The sequence below is a fragment of the Panthera leo genome, chromosome E3 (genome assembly GCF_018350215.1).
Source record: "Panthera leo isolate Ple1 chromosome E3, P.leo_Ple1_pat1.1, whole genome shotgun sequence".
Lineage (NCBI taxonomy): Eukaryota > Metazoa > Chordata > Mammalia > Carnivora > Felidae > Panthera > Panthera leo.
Window position 1 is genome coordinate 25,357,318 of NC_056694.1, and position 25,093 is coordinate 25,382,410.

The 25,093-nt window shown below is 45.5% G+C and overlaps 3 protein-coding genes across 9 annotated transcripts in view; 2 read left to right on the forward strand and 1 right to left on the reverse strand.

Moving 5' to 3' along the window:
- The window catches only part of PDILT (protein disulfide isomerase like, testis expressed), a 42,837-nt gene extending 39,180 nt beyond the window's left edge, over positions 1–3,657 (forward strand). The window contains exons 10-12 of the mRNA XM_042921786.1: positions 155–333; positions 1,751–1,840; positions 3,298–3,657. Coding sequence (XP_042777720.1) covers positions 155–333; positions 1,751–1,840; positions 3,298–3,534 — 506 coding nt within the window. The 3' untranslated portion in view covers positions 3,535–3,657. The remainder of the gene's footprint in view (positions 1–154; positions 334–1,750; positions 1,841–3,297) is intronic.
- ACSM5 (acyl-CoA synthetase medium chain family member 5) overlaps positions 1–25,093 on the reverse strand; it is a 185,331-nt gene that overhangs the window by 66,820 nt on the left and 93,418 nt on the right. The gene's annotated exons all lie outside the window — the stretch shown is intronic.
- UMOD (uromodulin) lies at positions 6,335–23,862 on the forward strand. Of its 2 annotated transcripts, XM_042921784.1 has the most exons (13): positions 6,898–6,968; positions 8,588–8,756; positions 11,180–11,377; positions 12,537–13,310; positions 13,418–13,525; positions 14,697–14,905; positions 15,175–15,219; positions 15,861–16,009; positions 17,871–18,116; positions 20,779–20,941; positions 21,538–21,619; positions 22,353–22,394; positions 23,546–23,862. In XM_042921784.1, the coding sequence occupies exons 3-13, from the start codon at positions 11,284–11,286 to the stop codon at positions 23,605–23,607; spliced, it is 1,974 nt and encodes a 657-aa protein (XP_042777718.1). In that variant the 5' UTR covers positions 6,898–6,968; positions 8,588–8,756; positions 11,180–11,283; the 3' UTR covers positions 23,608–23,862. The 2 variants fall into 2 exon arrangements, with proteins under 2 accessions (XP_042777719.1, XP_042777718.1); XM_042921785.1 differs by lacking the exons at positions 6,898–6,968; positions 15,175–15,219 and adding an exon at positions 6,335–6,386.

Sequence of the window (25,093 nt, forward strand, 5' to 3'; positions counted from 1 at the left end):
TGAAATGTAAAATAATGTAATACAGTGTTAAAAGAAAGAGTGAAATCTGCAAAGCAACAGAACCATTAGTAAAATATGGTGATGGTGTTTATGGGGGTAGTATTGACTTTCAGTTTTATTAGTGTGAACTTGAGCAATGGCCCTTCTCTTTCAGATGCACCCTGGTCAGAAAAGTGTAAGGAACTATTCCCAGTGTTGCAGGAGTTGGGCAGAAAGTATCAAAACCACTCAACAGTCACCATTGCCAAGATTGACATTACGGCAAATGACATTCAGCTGATGTACTTGGACCGGTACCCCTTCTTCAGGCTTTTCCCCACCGACTCTCAACAAGTGAGGAGCACTTGGGAACCACATACCTGGAAATGCCATTATGTCATTATCAGAGAACCAGTTTCTCCCTATCTCCAGCTCTGCCTTCTACCCAAACAGCTTCATCCTCAGCTCAAGCCCCTATTATCCTCTCATGTTCAGGTTGAAGAGTGTTTTCCATTAGCTTCCCCACAAGTCCCAAGACTTGCTGTAATTGGGTCCAGCTTGGGTTAGCTGCTCTTCCCTTACCCAGTCAGTGTAGTCAGGCTGATATGAGTGTCTTGATTAGTCAGGCCCAGTTTCCTCTGGTACTGGGACTGAACTCTACCCAGACTATATGGAATAAGGTGGGGGGAATTTCCACGTGAATATTGAGGGTGGGGTGCTATGAGAAGAAGGAAAATCACATGATAGAAAAGCAGTTAATGTCTTTTACACTTCAGTATTATAATCAGCAAGCATCATCAATGTCATGGAACATACTCTCCATGCTGCTCTGCTTTGGCACCTGGAGAAGGGTGTCCATCAAAACAAAGCAAGCCAAGATTCCTGCTCCCAAGAAGAGTATGACTGAGTGTGGGAGAGAAGTCATGATGTAGGCCCACCTCTACATGCAATTGGAATTGAAGGGGACAGATTCTGGAAGGCAGATATTTCATGGAGACATGAGATTTTGAAGAATGCTGAGTATTTAAATCAGATTAGAAGAGGGATGTGAACTACACGTAGGAAGTATAATATGCACGAGGATGTGGGTAGAAGGGTGGCCATAGCACTCTGAAGGAGATGCCATCCTTCTGGTACAGAAGATGCATGTGGAGGAGTGGTACAAAATGAGGCTGAGTTGAGAGGGTGGAGCTATCTTAAGTCTTTAGTTATATGAAAGGGAGTTTAGACAACCAGTGGGCAGTAAACAGCTTCATAATCTTCTTAAAGACTAAAAAAGGAAAGGGAACTAGTGTTGACTGAGCAATGATCATGGATCAGATGCTTTGTAAAATAAGAACTATTCTTATTCTTCTTGTTATGATAATAATGTCAACTATATGTAGTACTCACTATGAGTCAGGTACTGTTTTAAGTGCTTTTCATATAGTAATTCATATAGAAATTCTTATAACAACATATGTGGTAGGTACTATTGTTATCTTCACATTACAGATAGAAAAACTGAGTCATACAGAGATTAAACAGGGTTTGAACCTTGACAGTATGCTCCGAGGTCCGTGCTCTGAAGCACTACATTATAGCCCTATGGTGGAAGAGTTTTTATTATTCTTATGTTAGAGCCATAGTAATGGAGGCTCAGAGAGGTTAAAGAACCTACTCCCTGTACTCAGGTTGTTAGGAATTTGACCCTGACTTATCTTACATAGCAATCCCTGAATATTTTGCAAGAAGAGGATATTGTCCTGACCTTGTTCCATTTTCTTCCTAGGCTGTATTGTATAAGGGAGAACATACCCTGAAGGGCTTTTCTGACTTCCTGGAAACTCAAATCAAGACCAGGATTGAGGATGAGGATGGGGTAAGGTGAAACAGCAGTACCTGGATTATTCTGTCTCACATAGAACACCAAGAACTCAAAGGACTAGGAGAGGGTGTGCCAAGAGTCCCATAATCTTGTACTCTGGAGATCATTGACGACTCGGTGAACAACTACCCATTTTGGATGACTTTATTTCAAGGGCACTTATTACAAGGAAGTAGAAATGGCAGACTTTAGAAATGAAGGGAAAGACAAAGGCTCTGAGGCCTCCTAAGGTTGCTTCCCTGGCCTCTGTTCCTGAGTCAGTAACCAGATGTCTTGACAGGATCCAGCTCTCTGGCATTATTTTCCTAATGGATGAGATGACAATCCCCATTCTCTCTGAATCCTGTTCCTGCCTCAGTGAGGCCATCTGCAGGAAGGTGCCATCTCTATTAGTTAGGACCCTTTCGTTTGCAAATATCAGAAACACGATTCTTTCGTTTAGGCAACAATGGGAACTTAATCCATATAACTGCTAGGACATCAGGTAGATTCAGAAGCTCAGACTCATTTTCTGTCTCCCCATCTCTGTTTTACCTTTGTTGGCCTTATTCCCAAGCAGTCACTTCCCCATGGAGGGTCAAAGGTTTCCCCACAGCTCTAAACTAATATCTTCCCAGCTTAAAAAGCAAGTGCCTAGGGGTGCCTGGGTGGCTCATTTGGTTGAGCATCGACTTCAGTTCAGGTCATGATCTCATGGTTTGTGAGTTCAAGCCCCACATCAGGCTTTGTGCTGACAGCTCAGAGCCTGGAGCCTGCTTTGGATTCTGGGTCTCAGTCTCTCTCTGCCCCTTGCCCACTTGTTCTTGTTCTCTCTCTCTCTCTCTCTCTCTCTTTCTCTCTCTCTCTCTCTCTCCATCAATCAAAAATAAGTAATCATTAAAAATTTTTTTAAAAAAAAGAAAGAAAAGGGGTGCCTGGGTAGCTCAGTCGGTTAAGCACTTGACTTCAGCTCAGGTCATCATCTCACTGCTCGTGAGTTCAAGTCCCGTGTCGGGCCCTGTGCTGAAAGCTCAGAGCCTGGAGCCTGCTTCCAGTTCTGTATCTCTCTCTGCCCCTCTCCCACTCATGCTCTGTCTCTTTCTCTCAAAAATAAATAAACATTAAAAAAAATTAAAAAAAAAAAAGCAAGCAGGCACCTACTTCTTAGTAGTCCTAGGAAATGTCCTGGATAGGGATTCATGATAGGCCTGGGTCACATGCCCAGCCCTGGAGTTAGAGCTGGGGCAGCCACACGTGTGGCCTTAGAGTGGAGGAAGGAGGTTCCACAAGGGCTTTCTTTCCAGAGGGGCAAAACCACAGTTGGGCTCTGGCATCTATGAGGATGCTCCAGGTGCCTCTCTCTGGGCATTTCCAGAAAAAGAAGACTTGGTAATTATAATCACAATTACCACATATGTCTTGCCTCTTTATTTCTTTATCCTACTTCTTCCCTCCCTTCTTTTCTTGAATAGCTGTTGTCTACTGAGCAAAGTAAAGTGACAGAAGAGGAGGCATTAGCTGAGGAAAAGGAAGTACCTATTATCAAGAAAGAGTTACATGACCAGAAGTTGCCTGGGATACAGAATGTGACAAAGCTGGAAGAGCCAGCTGGGCAAAAGGAACCAGCCAAGGAGGAGGAGGAGAAAGTGGCTAAGCCAAAGGGACCTCCAAAAGAAGAGAAGAAACCAAAAGTGAAGGAAGAACTGTAGCTTCTCCAAAGCTAAGAGCCATTTTCCAGGTCCTGGCATCATTTTCTAAGTGGATCTGCTCTAAAAAAAATGATATATCATTGCAGTGGGTGGAGGCTGGATAATTAAAAACTCCTGAAAGTCTTTGGCCCTGTTCTTTGCATTACTTCTTTTTTGTGGTTGGTGCTGCCTTAGAAAAGCTGTTTGACCTGGAATTCAGGGTTGCAAGCAAAGCCATAACTGAAACATTTAATGAGTGTTTACAACATGCCACACAGTCATGTAATTCTCACATTACTTTCATTATCCCCATTTTACAGATGAGAGATCTGAGGCAAAGAGAGGTTAAGCAACCAGTCAGGACCACATAGCCAGAAAGCCCTTGAGATATGATCCCAGGCACTCTCACTCCAGAGACTACATTTAACCACTCTACACACCACCTTCACTAGGTTGGAGTCCCCAGAGTTTGGCTAAAACTTACAAATGAAGTGGACTGATTTGTTTAGGCTGTATTTTAGCACAGTAAGAAAGAGATCCAGCCCCAAACATGTCCCCAGTCTACTATATTTCAGTAAGTGACCCACTATCTTAAGCAGCAAGGCGCTAGGATAATCCTCAAGCCCCTTTGTTTACTACCCTAAAAGTAACTCTACCAACGCATGTGACTCCACCCACTTGCACTGATTCCATCCACTTCTGTCCACTGACACGTGCCACTTATCTTCATGTGACTCCACCCACTTCCCTCCACCTCCACCCACCATTCTCAGCCAAGGAAGTCTCTCCAATGGTGCTTCTATTGCCATTCTGTAGTTCCTTGCCCACCCCCCACCCCTATTCCATAAAGCTGCTGAAATTCTTTTAAAAAGCCATATTCTTGAAAGCTTGCAACACTACCTTTTTTTAACTCTGTAATGGCATCTTTATCCCTTTTAGAATAAGATTGGTCTGCTCACCATGTCTTCCAGGCCTAGAAATTTCTGGCCCCACAGATCTCTTCTGTTCCCTTCTCTCTCCCTGTCATTTTCTAGGCTCCAGTCATACTTCCTGTCTATTCTTGAACAGTTCAAGTGCTTTCTCTCCTTACGGCTGTTCCTTCTGCCTAAATGCACACATGATGCACTCCCATAGATCTTCATGCAGATGTCTTTTTTATCCTTCAAACCTCAGTTCAAATGCCACCACCTCAAAGAGGGCTTCCTAGATACCAACATTTGAAAGCACCTTGTTTTGCTGTGCACTAATATACTGCTTGATTCCCCCACTGTTGGGTAAGTCCCTGGAGAGCAGATATGTCTATTCCCTTCCCCACTGTATTCCTAATGCCTAGAATGCTGCTTGGATACAGTAGGTGCTCAGGTAATAAATATCCATGGATCAAATGAAATTTGATTTCAGCCAGCACCCTATCTCTGAGATACATGATTTCACTGTCATCCCAAAAGGGGCAGGTGCTGACACAGTGTTGCCTGGAGACCCAAATTACATTCTATATTAGTTTCCTATTATTGCTCTGAAAAATTACCACAAATTTAGTGGCTCGAAAAGTACCAACTTACTCTCTTACAGCTCTGGAAGCCAGAAATCAGAAGTTAATTTCACTGAGCCAAAGTCAAGGTGTCATGAGGGTTAGTCCCCTCTGGAAGATCCCTTGACTTGCCTTTTCTAGCTTCTGGGGGCTGCCTGCATCCCTTAGCTCATGGGCCTGCCCAGATAACCTCATATCAAAGTCTTAAACTTAATGGTACTGCAAAGTCCCCTTTGCGATGTAAGGTAACATTCACAGATTCTGGGGACCAGGACACAGACATCTTGGGAAGTCATTATTCTGCTGACCACAGACTCATGCTGCTAATTTGTGTTAATCATTTTGGCCAAGTGGCAACAGAGCTCCTCTTGAAAAAGGGGGCATATTATTTTACCGACCAAAGTCTCTGCAAGCCATCTAGGCCTTTCTACTTGCCACCTATCATGTGAGGGAAAGGCTGTTTATACTTCTTCAGGCTCCTGAACCAGCTCCTCTACCTCCTTCTCCCACCCCCAAACCTGGCGTGTCCACATCCAGACTAAGCAGGGAACAGCCTGGGGCCCTGGAATTCACCTGAGCCAGACTGCCCCAACAGGAGCAGGTGTTAGTATTCAGGACATGGTGTGAAACTCACCTGCCTCAGCCTTAAGGCTATGTGGCTGCTGGTCAAAGGAGGGGTTCATGGAGTCTGCTAGGAATAAATCACATGCAACAAAGTTCCTAACTGGCCACCAGCCAGAGAATGGATGTGCTACCTGCAAGTCCCCCACGTGTATTTGGGGCCTCATGAAGTGGGGGCTCAGATTGGGATAAGCAGTTATAGGTAAGGCTGGTGGTGACCCTCTCTTGGAAAGGCTTTCCCCCTTGACTCATTTTCTACTCCCTCCCAATACACAGCACTCTCACAAAAATCCTTTGTATTCTGTTTAATCAATTTTTCAAATTTCTTCACACTTTAGCTTCATTACCTGAAAAAAGGACCCAAAACCACCTACCTTTCATTGCTAAGCATGGAATGTTTTTTATCCCCAAGGAGTGCAATGCATCACAGGAGTAAATCTGAATAAGATATGCGCTTTAGTATGGATTTAACACAGGCTAGCTGGGTAATCTCAGGGAAGCAACTTAATCTTTCTGACCTACAGTCTTATTGGTAATATGTGTTGTAACAATTATTGTATGACACAATAAACATAAAAGCATTCAGTACAGTGTCTGGCCCAAGAGAGGCACTCAGTAAGTGACAGCTGTCAAGATTATTAAGATCAAGTCTCCTACCCATGCTTAAAAGTTGAGAGAAGAGCATTCCAAGAAAATGGGAACTTCTGATAAATTGAGTAAGGTTTGTTCAAAAACAAATATTTTTGACTACTCTTCTGGAAGCAAGATAAAGAAAAAAAAAAGTGATTGAATTTGGCAACATGGATGTGTTTGGTGATCTTGATGAGCAAAGTCAATGGAGCTGGCAGATCAGGAAGCATATCAGTGTGAATTTGAGTGGAAAGTGTGCAGATAAATCTTTTGTGAAGTTTGGCTATGAAAGGTTGGAAAATAGGATGGTGGCTGGAGGGAGTGTGGGGTCAAAGGAAGGTTTCTATAGAAGGGACTAGCAGATGAGAATACTCTCAAGTGACTCCAAGAAGAGGAAGTTACAGGAGGAAGGAGTAAGCGAAGGTGAGGAAAAATGCTTATCAGTGCAGGAAGAAGGATGCTGCCTCCATCATGACAGGAGAGGAGATGTGGAAGATGAGTCCAGAGACAGGAAGACGGAGAAGATAAGGGAGGCATTGCTTACTGGCTCCCATGAGTACACTGTGATGTCATTAAATGTGTGGGGCGAGAAAGGGTGGGAATTTTGAAGAAAGAGTGGAAAAACATCCAACTAGAGAAACGCCACAGGACGATCCAGCTGCATTGAGTGCAGGTGATGCTTATTGTTCTAAAATGTAGGTTTTATTATTATTCAGGTATTGCAAGGCCAATAGATGAGAAAACAGATGCCATTGAAAACACAGTTTATTATATTCACAGATCCCAACAGGAGGGGGCACACAAGGTCAATCAGGAGGTCAAGGGAGAGGGGGAAAGATGAGCAAGAGCCTTTCTTGTGGTTTCCATGGGAAGGAAGAGGAGAGGCAGGGTAAGCAGGTTTAGGACTGGCTAGTTTGAATAAATTTCAGTGGGCCCTGGGAAGTGGGAATTGGGAATCCTGGGAATCATCCCTGGTTGTCTGGTGTCTGGCACTGGGGTGATTAGGGCAAGGGAATAGTGGCCCTGAAAGTGAGGGGTCCTGGCAAAGGAGGGTGTGGGGGTGGACTCTGGGTGATTGGTTTGCATATGAAAAGCAGATCTCAGGCCAGCCCATTGCTATCTGTAGGAATTAGTTAGCTTGGGAGGGGCAGTCCCTCCACGGTCAGCAAAGCCCCAAGATGTAAAAGCATCAGAGAAACTAGAAAAATATGGTTACTGGACTTATGAATAGTCTCCAACACAAAGGTCCCGCCCGTGGCCTTTGCCCAGACAACTCCAGGAGCCACCCAGAGCCTCCATTTTAATGTTTTGGATATCTTTTAGATCTTTTAGATAATCTTTTAGATAATCTTAAAGATACCTGGATGTGGGTTTAGACAGGGCCTCATTTGCACCAACCAGAAATGATATTCCCAATCCAAAATGGAGAAAAAGATTATTTTCTTCTTAAGCAATAGGAGGAAAAAAAAAAAAAGGAAAGGACACAAACAAACTGCCAGTTTAGAAAAGAATAAATAACCAACAAATGAAGAGACAATGACTTCTCCTTTCACTGAAGAATTGCAAAAGTAAATAATGAGATTTCTCACTTATTTTTTTGACAAAGATAGAAGAAAGTGTACAATGTTCAGGGTTGGTACTATGGTGGGACCATAAAATAATTTTTAAAAATCTCTCTGGGGTGCTGTTTGGGAAGAAGTATCAAAATTCGTAAAACTGCACCACTTCTTTGACCCAGAAATTTCACTCCTACAAAATTATCCTGTGGAGATGAGTGCACAGTGCTGATGGTTACCCTGCCACTAAATGAGACAGGATGAAAAAGATCCTGAAAAAGTACATGCAGTGGGTCATTGTTCTATTTCCTACTCAGCCCAAGTTCACACATATTCAATTTTTCTCAGTGGGACTGACTCTTAAGACTGAACTGTCATCTACATGGGCCTGGGTCAGGAGTCATGGAGTCGAGCCCGGGCTCTCCCTTTTCCTACCCCTGTGACTGTCCATCAGCAAAGCAGCATTGGCAGTGACTGCCGCGGGTAGAATTGTTACTACATGTCTGTCCTTACATCTTCTCCTCTAATCACCATAACTACTCTAGGAGATGGGCACTTTACCTTTACAGACAATAAAAATGACCTCAGAAAGATTAAGAAATGAGCCCTCTGGCACACTATAAATGGCTGATCAAGAGCCAGAACAACTGACTCAAAAGTCAGTCTACCCAGTCACGAAGTTATCCACCTCCCAAGGGGCCTGTCCTCATGGGAACTCAGAATCTTTGTTTCACAGAGTGGGTCTGGTGCAGTGATGTCTGAATTGTCTTCTGGCTCTGACCTTCAAGTATTTTCAGCTCCTCTCCTGCCATGCCTAGACCATCGAAGACCTTGCTGAGCCCGTGAGGATGGAGTGTGCTTCTAAAGGGTGCCTTCTCCAGGGTAGGGAACCCAAATGGCCACAGGTACATGTCCTAATGGGGACAATAAACACCCCTTTTTTAGGTCTTCTGGGTCACTCAGTAGGTTGGGCATTTGACTCTTGATTTTGGCTCAGGTCATGAACCCAGGGTCGTGGGAACCAGCCCCATGTCGGGCTCTTTCTGAGCATGGAGCCTGCTTAGGATTTTCTCTCCCCAACCATCCACTCTCTGTCCTGCCTCCTCTCTCAAATAAAACAAAAACAAAAACAAAAACACCTCTTTTCTTCCCAGGACAGCCTGGCTTGGGATACTGGCCTCTGCTTGGCTCCTTGAGTCCACCTTGTCCTTCTCATTGAGCAAGAAAAAGCCTAGTACCTTGGCACTGCTTTTCCAGTTAATTTCTAACTCAGGAATCTCTTTATGTCAAAAGGTGCAAAACAGAGGCCTTGTATTTGCAGGCACAAGTTTGACCCCCAATGTCAATCATTTGGGGTGTCTACATATTAGGAAAAAGAACAACAACCTGGCAGCCTACGAAAGGAAAAAACTGTGCCCAAAGGGGAAAATATTCCACCCTCAAGAAAACAATCTCAAGAAACAGAACCAGAGGATAATTGGAGGAAAGACTGCCAGCCAGGGGTAGATGTATATATAGTAGGCACATACTTGTAAACAGATTAATTCTACCTTTCTGGCTTCAGGTAAGGCTATCTACAGCTCTCTCTTCTTCTAGCCACTTCTTCCCACCTACCTGTCTTCTAATTCCCATTCTGCTTGGGAGAAGGGAGAAGAAAATCAAAAGATTAGACACTAAGGTCAGACCTAGAGTGAGTCCTTCCTCTGTTGATAATTGGCTTCATTATCTCTGGTTGGCCAGTCTCCCTCTCTTTGAGGCTGTGCTCTGTGCTTTTCTAATAACAATGACTACTATTTCTTCACTCATTCAATGCATGTTAGTTAAGTGTCTGCTATGTACCAGGCACTGGGAATATAGCAGTGAACAATAGCATTGGCTCTGTGCTAGGTCCTGCTTTGAATATATCATCTTAGTTAATACCCATGACAATATGCAGTCAGTTATTACCCACCACAGTGTTTTCAAAGTATAGATCACAACCCATTAGTGGATCATGAAATAATTTGTGGATTATATCCAAAATCTTCTTTTAACTAAATACTATAGACAATGTCAACAAGCAACATACACAGTAACGATAAGAATTTTTTTTATAAAACTTCTAGTGTGTGTGTGTGTGTGTGTGTGTGTGTGTGTGTGTGCACGCGCGCAGGCACATACACAAGCAACTGCACCAATTTAACTTTTTATAACATTTTTTAAAATATATTTTTGTGAGACAGAGCGTGAGCAGTGGAGGCGCAGAGAGAGAAGGAGACACAGAATCTGAAGCAGGATCCAGGCTCTAAGCTGTCAGCACAGAGCGTGACATGGGGATCGAACTCACAAACTGTGAGATCATGACCTGAGCTGAAGTCAGATGCTTAACTGACTGAGCCACCCAGGCGCCCCAACAACTGTACCAATTTATGGCAAAAAATATTTTCTTTATAGCAGATCCTAGTCATAAACGCTTGGAAAATACCACTCTAGAACACAAGTTCTTTGATCACAGGGACTTCAGACTAAGCCTGGCACATCACAGGCACTCAGTTTGTGGAAGCAATGATCCATATCTCATAGATGAGAAAACAAATTCTTCCCGAAATGAAATACCTTGCCGAAAGTCACACTGTTAGTGGTTGGTAAAACAGGGATTTGGATCCCTATTACAGGCTCCAAGTCCCGCACATTTAACCACCTTGCTACCCTACTTTGCTGCTGGAAAAATTAGGGTAGTATTAGTAGTATCCACCTAGGATTATTTCACCAATTGAGTGAAATAATAAGTGACTGCTCTGGAAACATTAAAATCCATTGTGAGGGTTAATCGCCTCTCGAGTTTCTTATCTCAAGCTATTTCTTTGTGATATGTGAGTTGCATGAAGTCAGGGATCTTGCCTATCCTGTTCATTGTTTTCTTTGGTGTGTAGCTCCCTGTTTGGCACAAGGTAGCTACTCAATAAATGTTTGTTGAATAAATAAATGGATCTGGGCAAGCTGAAAGTTTCCCAGCAGGGATCAGCAGTTGGCTGTTAAAACCCAAAGCTGCCTCCTATGATGGTGAGTCCAGAACATTCTACCCTATCTTGCTGCCTCCTGTTCCAAATGAGACTCAGTTCTTCCAGATGCACTGAGACTTGGGGAGCAGAGGATGGCATGCGGGTGGGAGTAAGGGTGGGGTCACAGATGAGAAAACCACCAAAGCAAGGGCCACAGCACTGCACACTTTTTGTAGTTCATATAAATGGCATCTTCTGGAGCTGTGCAGTGCACAACCAAAGCACTCCTCCCAACTGTGGGGAGGGGAGTTAGATCATGCATTTATCCCATCCATCTCTGTTCACAGGACTCCAGGCATCAGAGACTGGGAGGAAAACCCAGGGGGTCAACCTGTCCTTGTTTTTGGGCAGGTCTTCCCCAGATCAGAAGTAGCTGTGAAGAGCAGAAGGAATGGGGCGGCTTTCTTCTCTGACCCTGATGCGGATGGTAGTGGTGGTAACCTCTTGGGTCATAACAGCTGTCACCATTGAAACCTCAGAAGCAAGTAAGTGTGTGTGTGTGTGTGTGTGTGTGTGTGTGTGTGTAGGGAACAATGCCACTGTTAGCAGAGGAGGTCATGCTCTCTCTCCTGTCATGATTGGAATTTGATTTATTCTAAATACATTTTGATACTTTAATGTATATAGCACTCAGATGGGAATTTTGCTAAAATGCAGGCTCTGATTCAGTGGGTTCTGGGTAGGGCCTGAAATTCAGCGTTTCTGACAAGCTCTCAGGTGATGCTAATGCTGTGGTTCTTAGATCACACACTGAGATGCAAGAGTCTGGAATACCACTAAGGTCCCCTGCCACTTTACTGGAAAGTCAGGAACATACTTAACCACACAGGGGGTTTGAAACACCTAAGTGGCTCCCAAATACCTCCCCTTGCATTCTTAAGAGGTCATTCCATTGGGTCTTACATCACCCTCATCTAGCTTTCAGCTTCTCCATGGAAAAGGGAGCTGGGCACCACCCATGAGCTGGAGTACTCGAGGGCACAGTAAATGCCATTTCAGTGTCCTGGTTAAGAGCATATACTCTGTGGTCCTGCCACCTGGGTTTGTGTCCTGGCTTTTACCAACAGAGCACATGGCTTAAACCCTCTGAACCTCAGTTTGCTCATCTTTAAAATAAGGGTAAACACAGAAGCAATCCCCTAGGGGCCATTGGGGAGGATTCAATGAGATAATGAGTGAAAAGCACACATCCCAATTTAAGTGCTTAATAAACAACAGCTCATTATCTTTATGGCTTTTATTGTCATGGAGGATGTCACACAAAGTGTGACTGCCCCTGTCAGGGAGAGTTGGGGAAGTCTTCAGGGAGGAGGCAGGGAAGATCTGAGCAAAAGGCATTAAATGTTCAAAAGTGGGGAAGGGGTGACAGGGTCACCTAAATCCTACCAAAGTGTCAAGAACTCTGTATTATTCCTCTGGATGTAGAAACATGGATATTTTAAAAGAAGACACAGTTTGAAAGCAATGCTTAACACAGAAGAATGAACAGTGGAATCATAAGGGGAGTTTTGTTTATTTGTTTAGGAGGGAATCCTCCAGGGACCAAGTCTAAAGAACATGGTACCCAAAGGGATATAGGAGGACTCTCTTGGTCACCACTGGTCCAGCTGTCCCTACTCTGAGGCTGGGCTCTTCTGTCCGCAGTAAGCTGCTCTGAATGTCACAGCAATGCCACCTGCCTGGACGAAGGGGTTGCCACAACCTGCTCCTGCCAGGTGGGTTTCACCGGCGACGGCCTTATGTGCGTGGACCTGGACGAATGTGCCATTTCTGGGGCACACAACTGCTCCGAGGACAGCATCTGTGTGAACATGCTGGGCTCCTACTTGTGCACCTGCCCTGACGGCTTCCGCCTGATGCCTGGGCTGGGTTGCACCGACGTGGACGAGTGTGCTGAGCCGGGACTCAGCCGCTGCCACGCCCTGGCCACCTGCATCAACCACAAAGGCAACTACTCATGCGTGTGCCCTGCTGGCTACTGGGGTGATGGGTGGCACTGTGAGTGTTCCCCAGGCTCCTGCGGGCCAGGACTGGACTGCGTGCCTGAGGGCGACACGCTTGTGTGCATGGACCCATGCCAGGTGCACCACATCCTGGATGAGTACTGGCGCAGCTCTGAGTACGGGGCAGGCTACACCTGTGACTCAGGCCTGAGCGGCTGGTACCGCTTTGTGGGGCAGGGCGGCGTGCGCCTGGCCGAGACCTGCGTGCCGGTCCTGAGCTGCAATACAGCTGCGCCCATGTGGCTCAACGGCACACACCCGTCCAGTGATGAGGGCATCGTGAGCCGCACGGCCTGCGCCCACTGGAGGGGCCACTGCTGCCTGTGGGACGCACCTGTCCAAGTGAAGGCCTGTGCTGGCTACTACGTCTACAACCTGACCGCGCCCCCCGAGTGCTATCTGGCCTACTGCACAGGTAAGTGGGCGTCTTCCCCCCACCCCCACCTCCACTCCAGGCCTGGGTGGGCACCACAGGAGCCTGGGGAGCATCCCTGCTGACTGTCTGTGTCTGTGACTCTGCAGACCCCAGCTCTGTGGTGGGGACGTGTGAGGAGTGCAGTATAGACGAGGACTGCAAAACGGATGATGGCACATGGAGCTGCCAGTGCAAACAGGACTTCAACATCACTGGTGAGGCCAGTGGGAGGAGGCAAGGGGTTGAGAAATGTCAGCAACTGGGGGAGGGACATAGTCCTATGTGATACATATCATCCAATTTGAGTGAAAAGAAGGTCCAGTAATATCTATTAAAACCAGCAGAAGCTCTCTAGGCTCCTGGTCTCATTTTAGTTGGCCCCAAAGCTCCCAGAGCTTGAGGGACCTCCTTACCCCCACCTTCTTTCTGAGGCTCCCACACCACAGCAGGACAGGGGAAGCTGCTACCTGTTGGCCAAAGACTACCTAAGCCAAAGTTCTGCAGCCCAAGAACACAGGACTGTTGACCAGCCTGCGGTTTCTTCCACTGACCCCTGGAAGACCCATAGCAGGGCTCTGGCCATCTCTGAGCCTCAGATTCCCCATACGTACAATGATTGAAGCAGGAAAGTATCTCCCAAACTTCAGTCATGATTTTAGTCACATCCAAGTTCCAATTTTACAATTTTTCTTTATGCAAGTACTAGCTTATACTGGGGTTTTTATTAGTAACTTGTTTTTCTTTAAATTGATTGAATCCTTCTTCTTTGAAATAAACTTGGGACATTGATGGTCACTACTGCATCTATCTGTGGCAAGTAACACCTTCGATAGAAGGTAACAGTAAAAATGAATACAAGAAAAGAAAATTATTAAATTCTAGCAGCTGTGTAATACTTCAATTTTAAAGTAAAAAAAAAAAAAAATCCAGCTAGATGTTATTTTGTTCCCCAAACACTTAGCCTGATATCTGCACTCTGTTGTTTTGAAAGGGAAATTAGTAAGTGCAGAGCATTAAAAACATTAGTAACTAGTGAGGACTATCTCTTTGATACAGAAAGGATGGAAAGATACTATAATTAATGTGTTGTTTTGTTTTGTCTTACTGAGATTCAATGTATTTAATGCTGGGGGGTGAATGGATCAAAACACATAGAGGGTTAACAAGGGGCTGATGGATGGCCATTGAATCCACCCAGAGATACTGAGTCCAATCTTGTGTCTCAGTCCCTCTGATAGGGAAGACCACAGCAAGAACAGACAGAGGCTAATCTGAGTGCCCTCCAGGTGGTGGATAGCCCAACCAACTGGGCCCAGGGCCTGGAGATGTGGTGGACCCCGAATTGTGGTCACTGGCTTCCAATCCCACCTTCCCTGCCTATTTCAGATCTCTCCCACCTGGAGCGCAGGCTGGAGTGTGGGGCCAATGACATCAAGGTGTCCCTGAGCAAGTGCCAGCTGAAGAGCCTGGGCTTTGAGAAAGTTTTCATGTACCTGCGTGACAGCCAGTGCTCAGGCTTCATTGAGAGGGGAGACCGGGACTGGATATCTGTGGTGACCCCAGCCAGGGATGGCCCCTGTGGGACAGTGATGACGGTATGTGCTGGTCAGTGTGAGACAGGGTGAGAGCACTGCCTGGTTCAAGCCCTAGCTTTATCATTTCCCAGTTGTATGAGCCTGGCTGTGCCTCAGTTTCCTCAACCATAAAATGGGATAATAGTACCTACTTCATAGGATTTTTAAGAGGATTAAATGAGTTATTGTATGTGAAGTGATTAGGACAGTGACTGGCACAGTGTAAGTGCTTAATAAATGTTAGCTTCAAATAAAGAGAATGATCCTGATGACAGTTCCCCATTTTACAGATGGGAACAGAAGGGCCTCTACAGGAAAGAAATTCTTCTCAGCCAGTAGGTATTGGCACTGGGCTCAGAAGCAGGTCTGTCTATCTTGGGTGATCCTGGGAGGCAAGGTCTGCACCACTGGTGTCTAGAGAACCAGGACTTCACCTACAGAAACCTCCTCAAAAGGGACCCAGAGGTCAATGTTTGAGTGAACACTGCTTCCCCAACTCCCTCATCCCCTGGAAAGAAAAGGAAAGAAGACAAAAGAAAGGAAGAAGGAAGTTGTCATTTGCTGCATGTAGCGTTTAAAATTCCAGCATTAACAATGAGTCAGGACATGGTTTTTAGTCTTTTTAGTGTATGAGAGAGGAAACATGGCCTAAGTGGAAGAGCCCAGGCTTATTAGATCCCACGTCTTGTGGGCAAGTTACTCAGAGTTAGTCGGTTTCTATGAAGCCCCATCTCCTCATCATGAGGCAGGAGATAGTAGAGCTTAGGGTCATTGAAGGGGCCAATACAGTGATGCCGGAGGAACATTTCGCTCAGGACCTAGCACGTGATGCATGCTCATAGATGGCTGCTGTTGTTATAACTTTTGATTATGACAGCTGGGAGGACAGCTCACAGGTAGCTAGAGAAACCCATTTGGTTTTGAATCCTACTCAGATTCTCATGCCCCTTTCTCCCACTCCCACCCCCCAACACAGAGGAATGAAACCCATGCCACGTACAGCAACACCCTCTACCTGGCAGATGAGATCGTCATCCGTGACCTCAACATCAAAATCAACTTTGCGTGCTCCTACCCTCTGGACATGAAAGTCAGCTTGAAGACCTCCCTGCAGCCAATGGTCAGGTGTGGCCAGAGAGGGTCCCCGGTGTCCCTGGCTGGCTCCACCCCACGACCCCTTAACCACCAGGTCCTCAGTTTCCCTGTCAACTGCCAGCCATAAGGAGCTGGGTGGGGGTACTGGGAGCCAGCATTCCCAATGGAATACAGCCCAACTGGGAATACTGGAGCCCAGATTCAAATCCAGGCTCTGTCACATACTAACAAGATGGCTTTGGAAATTGATAGCCCCACCCTGGGTGATGGTCTTCAGTGAAATGGACTTAGCAGTACTTTATTAGAAGCACAATAGTGCTTTGCATATGTAAATCAAATATTAGGGCCTCTGGCTTATCAGAGGGGCAGGGTGGTTGGACCAGACGGAAGGAGAGAGGGCTCCTGGTCCAGACCTGCTATTTATATGATATATAAATCATATGCCATATTTGAATCTCTGTTTCCTTCCTTCTCTGTACAAAGAAGGAGTTGACTAAAGAGGGATTTAAAATTATGCCTCTTGGGGTTTCAGGGTCTTTAAGGAAGTACCTTTGGGGATGCCTACAAGGTGAACCAGAGACGTTCCACCTATAATGGGTGCCACATGTGGTTTTATTATTTAAAAAAATAATGAAAGGATCCTGTTGCCAAACAAAACTGAAAATCTCTGAGTAGGATGACTCACAAGCCAATGATGCTGATGTTGGAAAAATTACAGTTGTAATTAGAACAAGCATTTATCAAGAGCTGACTATATGTCAGGCATTGTGCTAACAGCTCTACAGGAAATCTCAGTGAAATCTTAGAGCACCTTAAGAGGTATAGGTATTACTATTATTATTATTCCCATTATACAGATGTGGAAATTGAGGCTCAGAGAAGGTTGAGGAACTTGTCCGAAAGTAGAGTTTAGTAAGTGACAGAGCTGGGATTCAAACCCAGGCCATCAGGCCCAGAGTCCCCACTCTACCATGGCCTTAATTATGAAGCTCACCCATGGTTACATGCTCTTTGGGCACTAGGCACTGATGAGGGTGCCTGGCTTACTTGGGGGAAGAAGGTTGCTCATTGTCTGCCTTTGGATGGGTCATCATCTGGTCAAGCAGTTCACTGAAGCAATGTGGTGGCCATGTCTCAGCCTGACAGACTTCAGGGAGCAAAACATCTGTGTGCAGATGTGTCTCTGCTTTGAGCTGGGAATCTTGCCTTACTCCAAATTTGAGTCCAAGCCAACAACCCACTTCTCACTTATAACATGGACTTCTGCATTACTGCGTTTTTATCATACACCTTGTTTCTAGGGTATCAGTCTTACAATGTCCTTTATTGGCTCATCCTGTGAAGTCTACATCAGTGTAGCTATTTTCAGTGTGGTTTATTTGTAACCACAAATAAATTTACAAATTTACAAAACCCCTGTCTTCTGCTGTAGATAGAACCAGAACTCTGACTTAGGCCTGTAGGACTCATAGTCTCCCTTTTAACGGTTCCAGGTTGAGACCAAAGAAGAAATGTAGGTGACTCCCTTGAGAATTTGTTTATTGCACTTCTTAAAGGCAAGGGCTACCATGTGAGGGGGGTAGACATGTTACAAAAAATGTGATCATGGATCAGCAGCAACAGCAACATGTGGGAGCTGGTTAAAAATGTAGAACCTTCAGCCCGACCCAAACCTACCAAACCAGAACCTGCATTTTAACAAGATCCTCAGGTGACCCATGTCTGCTCATTGCAGTTTGCAACCATTGCAGTGATGGTGGCTTCCAGTCCTACTGCTGGATAAAAATGCAGAGAGCTACCAGGGACTGCCCAGGACTACAGACCAGAAAGGGTGGGCCATGTGTTGCTGTTCTCAGATCTGGTTTTCTCACCAGCCCCTCTCTCCCTGTAGCACCCTAAACATCAGCGTGGGTGGGACAGGCATGTTCACCGTGCGGATGGCACTCTTCCAGAGCCCTGCCTACACACAGCCCTACCAAGGCTCCTCCGTGACCCTGGCCACAGAGGCCTTTCTTTACGTGGGCACCATGCTGGATGGGGGTGACTTGTCCCGGTTTGCACTGCTGATGACCAACTGCTATGCCACACCCAGCGGCAATGCCACAGACCCCTTGAGGTACTTCATCATCCAGGACAGGTGAGGCTCCTGGATGGAATTCCAGGGCAGAACGGGGCAATCTCTGGATTGGGATTTGGGGAAAAGTACATCTTTATATTTGTTCACCTCTAGCTGAAAATCTAACATTACCATCCACTATGAACATAGGCAACAAATCATGAAAGTATTAGCAGGACATTTGCACATGTTAATACTTTTCAGTTACTAAAATATTACAGTTTCTACTAGAAATTATTTAATTATCAGTATGTATTTATATATAATAGATATGTAAAAGGGCACCTGGATGGCTCAGTCGGTTAAGCATCCTGACCAGCTCAGGTCATGATCTCACAGTTCCTGAGTTTGAGCCCCACGTGGGGCTCTGTGCTGACAGCTCAGAGCCGGGAGCCTGCTTTGGATTCTGTGTCTCCCTTTCTCTCTGCCCCTCCCCCACTCACATTCTGTTTCTCAAAAATAAATAAAAAATAAACGTTAAAAAATTGTTATAATAGATATGTAAATATATAATATATATATCAAATATTTTAATATTTTGAGAACTACACTTCAATTTAACTGGTTTCCTTTATAATCTTAGGTACTTTATGTGTTTAAAACATTATTTTTGAGGAGGGATGCATGGGCTTTACCAGAAGGCTGGAGGTGTCCAGGACTCAAGAAAAGGTTAAGAAACCTGACTGAAAGGTGCACCCACCCAAGGCAGGAGACAAGCAAGCAGGACTTGGCTGGGAGGAGTGCACTGGAGACAGTTAATCAAGGGCCAGTTGTAAAAGGGAGGACACACAAGTGCTGCTTTTTACTCCAGAGGCATTGGAGAACCATGGGCCACACTGTGAGAAAGTAATTCACACTGTCATTCAAAATGGAACAGATGTTTCTGGAAGCTTACTGTGTACCAGGCTCTGTGGATAACACAGTGCATAGAACAGACAAACCTCTATGCCCTCATACAGCTGATATTCCAAGGGGTGGGGGGAGACCAATAATTAACCAAGATGAAATCCATAGCATGTCAGTGGTAATGGAGCTACAGGAAAAACCCAAAGCAGGAAAAGGGGAGAGGCATTTGCAATTTTAGTAGCACAGTCAGGAAGACAGTGACCTATTCCTGTTTCAGTTCTTAGAATGTGTCTAATTACATCAAGGGAAAAGTCTCAGTTGGGTGCTCATCTGACATTTACACTTCTCTGTTATTTGCTAATCCCCTTTGCAGCAGAAAGAAAGCAGAAGTCTGTTTTAGGGCCTTTAGCTGTGACAGTAGCTAACTAAAATTTAATAGCACTGTTTTACTTTGTATTTATCTGTAAATGGTCATGTTTTGCTTATGGCAAGCGATACTGGTTTGCCATTTGTGGTCAGGATCTGAAGATTCTTCTGAAAAAACTGATGTATTCCAATAAAAATTTACATGTATTTGATGAAAATAGTAAGTAGATAATAATACAGATGTTGGGAAACACAGGAAAACATACATGAAGGTGGTTTCTAGGTAAGGCAAAAAAAAATTGGGAAAGGGTTGGCATGATCTTGATTGGGCCATCATGGAGACTTGGGTTCACATCTTGGCTTTGCTGTTTCTTTGTCCAGAGACACAAGCCATCTCATCTGTCTGACTATTCATGTTCTCATATATGAAATGAGCATATGTGCAGTTGAATATGTACGCTGTGGAACACTTGGAAAGTTTTGAAAAAGAAGCAGGAAGAAATGCTGGATGTGCCTTTGTTTTTCTGTCTGGGCATGTGTGGGAGCTGGATTGGGGACCACCAGTCTGAGAGAGATGTCAAACATCTCAGGATGTGTAAGGAGGAGCCGGCTGGGGAGACAGTAAGAGGGGCTGGATGCCCTGCTCAGGTTGTATGTATGGGTCTTTCAGGCAGTGGGTCCCCTTAACCTCAGGGCCTTTATTTTGCCAAGTGGAGTGTGCACTTTTGCAATCAGATCTGAATTGTGGGGGACACAAAGCAAAGAGGTCCCTTCTCAGTTCTTCCTCTGTGCAATCAGCATTCAGCCCCTCTCCTAAATCAATTCTGAGCAAATCATGTAAAATAGCAGAGAAGATGCCCAATTTGTCTGCCCATGTGTCCTGATCCAGCCCAGCACATACATGAGTCATTGCAGGTGCAGTTTTGAGTTCAGGTGCCATTGTGTGCATTTACAGATGGGCACACACACATACACACACACTCCCATTTGGTCATTGCCCCTCAGGACTTGGAAGTTGCCCACTGTTATAGTTAGAGCCACCTACATAAAAGATAGCAAAGGAATGGTAGCTAAGGATCCTGAATGTCATTTCCTAGGAAACCAAGCTGACTTCATTACATAGTTTCAACTCTGTGTTGACCACAGTTTTACTTCACCGTCATATATATGTAGCATCTACTATGTGTCATATACTATAGTGAGCACTTTGAAAAGTTAACTGGCTTAATTTTCACAGCTATCTTATGAAATGGGTTACAAATAGTACTCCCTGTATACAGACTGGGAGACTGGGACACAGAAAGATTAAGTTGCTCAAGGACACACAGCAAATAATAGGGGGAGGAGTGAGAGTTGAACCCAGAAGTTTGGCCATAATTGCTTCTCGGCCTTTTGGCTAAGATCAAGTGCAGGAAGTTTGGCCATAGAGTACTTGTTTAACCAACCATGTTTTATGACTTAAATCTCCCAGCTGTCCACGCACTAAGGACTCAACCATCCAGGTGGTGGAGAATGGGGAGTCCCCTCAGGGCCGATTTTCTGTCCAGATGTTCCGTTTTGCTGGGAACTACGACCTGGTCTATCTGCACTGTGAAGTCTATCTGTGCGACACTGTTGATGAAAAATGCAAACCTGTGAGTTGCCTTTTCCTCCCTCAGGCTGCTTGCCATGACCTCCCCCTCGCCCATCTCCAATAACCAAAGACATCTGGCCACAAGGTCTAAAAGAAAATAAACATTTTGGCTGTGTTTCTCTTTTAGTCCAGGAATAGAATGAGCAGTAAGACGGGGTGGGCGTGGCCAGGTAAGAGACCTAAGCTGTTGGGAAATCAGGCGAGATCAGTGCATTGCAACTGGCTGGTAAATGCTCTGGCTTATCTGCAGGCTTGTGTTCTGATAACAGAAGCTGACATTTTAAAGCACCAGGTGCACCTTATCTGTGTTAATTTTTTAATTCTTTGCAGTAACTAAAGGGGAGGAATTTTATTAGTTCCTTATATGAGCCACTCAGAGAACTTTGGTAACTTGCTTAAGATCATATACCTAACAAATGGTAGAGGTGGGGCATGAGCCCAGGTATGCAGATTTCCTGACAACCCCTGCTTTGACCATCCTCAAGCCCCAGACTGAGGCAGGAGGATGCCCTTGTGAGGAGTGGAACCCATTCCCCACGGCAGGACCACATTCAGTCTCCCTCATGGAAGGGTTTCCTTGTTGCCCTCTTCCTGCAGACCTGCTCTGGGACCAGATTCCGCAGCGGGGGCATCATAGACCAAACCCATGTCCTGAACCTGGGTCCCATCACACGGAAAAGTAAGAAAGATACTCCCTCCTCCCATGCTCCTGGTGGGGAATATTCTCTGGAGATGAGGAGGAATGACAGAACTCAACATGTGGATCTTACTATGTTCAGAACTGGAGCAAGTCAATTCTGTGGGGCAAGGTGGACTATAAGCTGCCTTCCTTTTACCAGTTCCGAGTCATGTGTTCTTTCTGTTGCACAAATTTGTTCTTGTGCCTCCTGTGTACTAGGCCCTATACTAGTGGTTGGGGATCCTGTGGTGAGCAAAAGCAGACACAGATCTGGTTCACATGGAACTTAGAGACCACTGGAGCAGACATTATTCAACTGAGGAGGGATTAACTAAGAGGGGTCAGGGAAAAGGGGTGAGGGGAAGGGAATCTCAGGGTACAGAGGGTACAGCATGGGCAAAGGGCCTGTAGTGGGACGTAGCTCAGCCTGCTAGAGGAACTGAGAAAAGGCCGGGCAGGCTGGAAAGAAGAGGATGTTGGTATAGGATAAGCTGATGTAGTGGGGTCCAGACCATGTGGGGACTTACAGTTGTTGCTAAGTTTTGGTGCCTTTCTCCTGAAAGTAGTGGGGAACCCCTGAAAGTTCAAAAGCAGGGAAATGACATGATCAGGCCCGGGTTTTAAAAAGACTACTCTGGCTGCAAGGAGAAGAGCAAATTGAAGGGCTTTCTCTCAGGATTTTTGCCAACTGCATGCCTTCTCCTCACACTGATCCTTCTCTTTCCATCTACAGATGTCCAGGCCGTAGTCTCAAGGGCTGCTTCCAGCAGCCTGGGTAAGTTCAGGTCCCCTTTTCAGGGGACATCCACGAGAACCTTCCTCTGGGGCTTTTATCTATAAGCCCAGGATGTGCTGGAGCACCTGGCCTGGTTGGCTTGAGCTCTGAAGAGGTGACTGCACCTGTGGAAATGCCTGGTCCTGGGGATGTACATATGCACATATATGTATGCTGTCCCCCACTAGTGCACATGTGCACACAGACACAGGCATGCATAGACAGGCACCCCAGAATGTACATCACCCAGACATGTTTGCACACACACAGACACACGCACACCAGGTCACATGCATATATTCATATTTGTACACACAGATGCACAGACAGCTAGAGGTGCACGCATGCATATTTGCAGGTACAGACACACACACAGTTAAACAAACTTATACCTAGTAGACATGCACACACTAGATCTGCATCCTGGGCACTTCCTGAAGCTTTGTGATTTATCTCTAACACTATTTTCAGGATTCACTCAGCAGGTAACAAATATATGTTCAGTGCTACTACATGCCAAAGACAATGCTTAGTCCCAGGATTAACACAATAGACAAACAAGAAACCCTGTTTCTCTGCTTCTCTGATGACAAAGGCCAGGGACAGGTGGCATTTTATGGCCTTTGACTGACTTGTCTGAAAATATGGATGAAAAGTGAATTAATGTAACTGTTGCCCTTCTTGGCTCCTGGTATCTAGATCTGAAGGAGTTGTTACACCAACCTAGTGTTTTACCTGAGCTAGTCCAACCCTGTACCAGTGACCTTGGAGCTGGAGATCTAAGGTGTTCCTAAGAGGCTTCTCCTCTGTGAATATCTCAAGGTTACAAAGGATGCTTGAGTAGGTTGGGCCCTGCACATCAGTGTCCTTTTGAGGGGCTACCAATGCCATTCCTAATGCCAGAGGAAAGACTGTCTTCTTCAATCTGGTCCACCTGAGAGGGCACCTTTCTCTATTTTTCTACTCTGAGTGGCACCTTTCTCTAATTGGATTTCAGAGCAGATCAAGAGAAAGAAGTTTCCTTTTTCTAACTGATCAGCCCAGAGAGGGTATCCTTTCCTAACTGGTCAGTCTAGAGGAGGCACCTAATGTTAGTTTTGCACAAAAACACATCCGTGTTAGCAGCAGCCCTATAATTGCTTTCTTTGCAGGGTTCCTCAAGGTCTGGCTGCCTCTGCTTCTGTTGGCCTCCTTGACCCTGATGTCTCAGTGATAGGCAGCTGGAAACCCTGTGCTCTGCGGCTCTCACTTCCTGATGGCTGTAGGTGATGCAGTTTAGTGCTCCAGCCACAGAAAAGGGAGCTCACACTTCAATCAACCTGCTCCTCTTGCCCTGCCTTTGATCCTTGCTTTTGCAAAACGGCCTGTATCTTTAAATTCTGCCATCTCTCAAAATGGGACTTGTGATGTGTCTGCACATAAGGTCCCATGTCTCTTAAAAAGTGTGGCAAAATAATAATAATTTTAAAAGCTCAGTCTTTGAAGTCATTCATTCATTATTTTTCATTGAGCATCTACTATATGTAGGAACTGGTCATAGTGCCAAGGATCCTGTGGTAAAAAAAACCAGGACTCATGGAGTTCACACCCTGATTGGAGAGACTGGGTTTAACTGGTTCTGCTGTGTAATCTTAGACAAAATACATGATGTGACTGAGCTTCATCCATCCATCTATCCATCCATCCATTTATTCAAGAAATATTTGCTGAGCATCTCCTCTGTGCCAGGCACTTCTGGGGATACAGAACTGAGCAAGTAAAACACAATCCCTCCACTCCTGGAGTTTACAGTCTGGCAAGAAACGGAGTGAACCTAAAAGGTGATTACAAGTGTGGCAGGCATGGTAGAAATGGAAGGTATAACTGGGGGCTGCTGCTGCTGTATAATGGGACCAATAATGATGCCCTCACAGGGTCTATTCAGCTTTGCAAAAACATTTATGTGAGCACCCAGTACGTGCCAGGTGCCATGATGGGAGCTGGGGAAAGACCAGTGAATAGGATAGATGCAGTCCCTGTGTTCAGGAGTCTCACAGTCTTTAGAGGTGATGCACTGACACAGCCTACAGACTTCCTTCCTTCACTGCACTTGTCCCTCTCCATCTAGAAGATGTAGGCCTGTTTACACAGCCACAGCAGCAGCAGCAGTGGAGAGAAGACCCACTACCCCCATTGGCCAGGGAGGCTTCACAAGGCAGGGTCTGGTGGGGTGGGGGGCTCCAGGAGTCTCACTGAAGGCACAACCAGAAATAAAGAGGCTCTTGGGCCCAGGAGACCCAGATATTCCAAGGACTCTGGACTTGAGTGTCAAGTGGGCCAGTAGAAGCCAATGTGATGGGAAATGTCTGCCCTGACACCAGCTGCTTCCTGGAAGTCCAGCTGTGGCTTTTCAGGACAGACCAAGGCCCTGTTGCTTTATTAGAAACTTCTGACCTCAGGGAAAACCACACGTGTGTATCAGCAAACAAGGCTATGGGGACAGTGTATCTTGAGCTAAAAGATCTCACATGCAGGCACACAGACATGCACTGAATCCCCAGGCCTGCTGCCTTTGCAGAAGGGCTTTATGTAGGAGGACTTCAGTGCTGAGCCTGGCCCTGTCTGTGGTCAATCCATGCTTAGTGGAGCCTGGTTGGATCGTGTGCAGATTTACTTTGACTCAGGTACAACCAAACATGAAGAAAAATAAAAATGCCAAA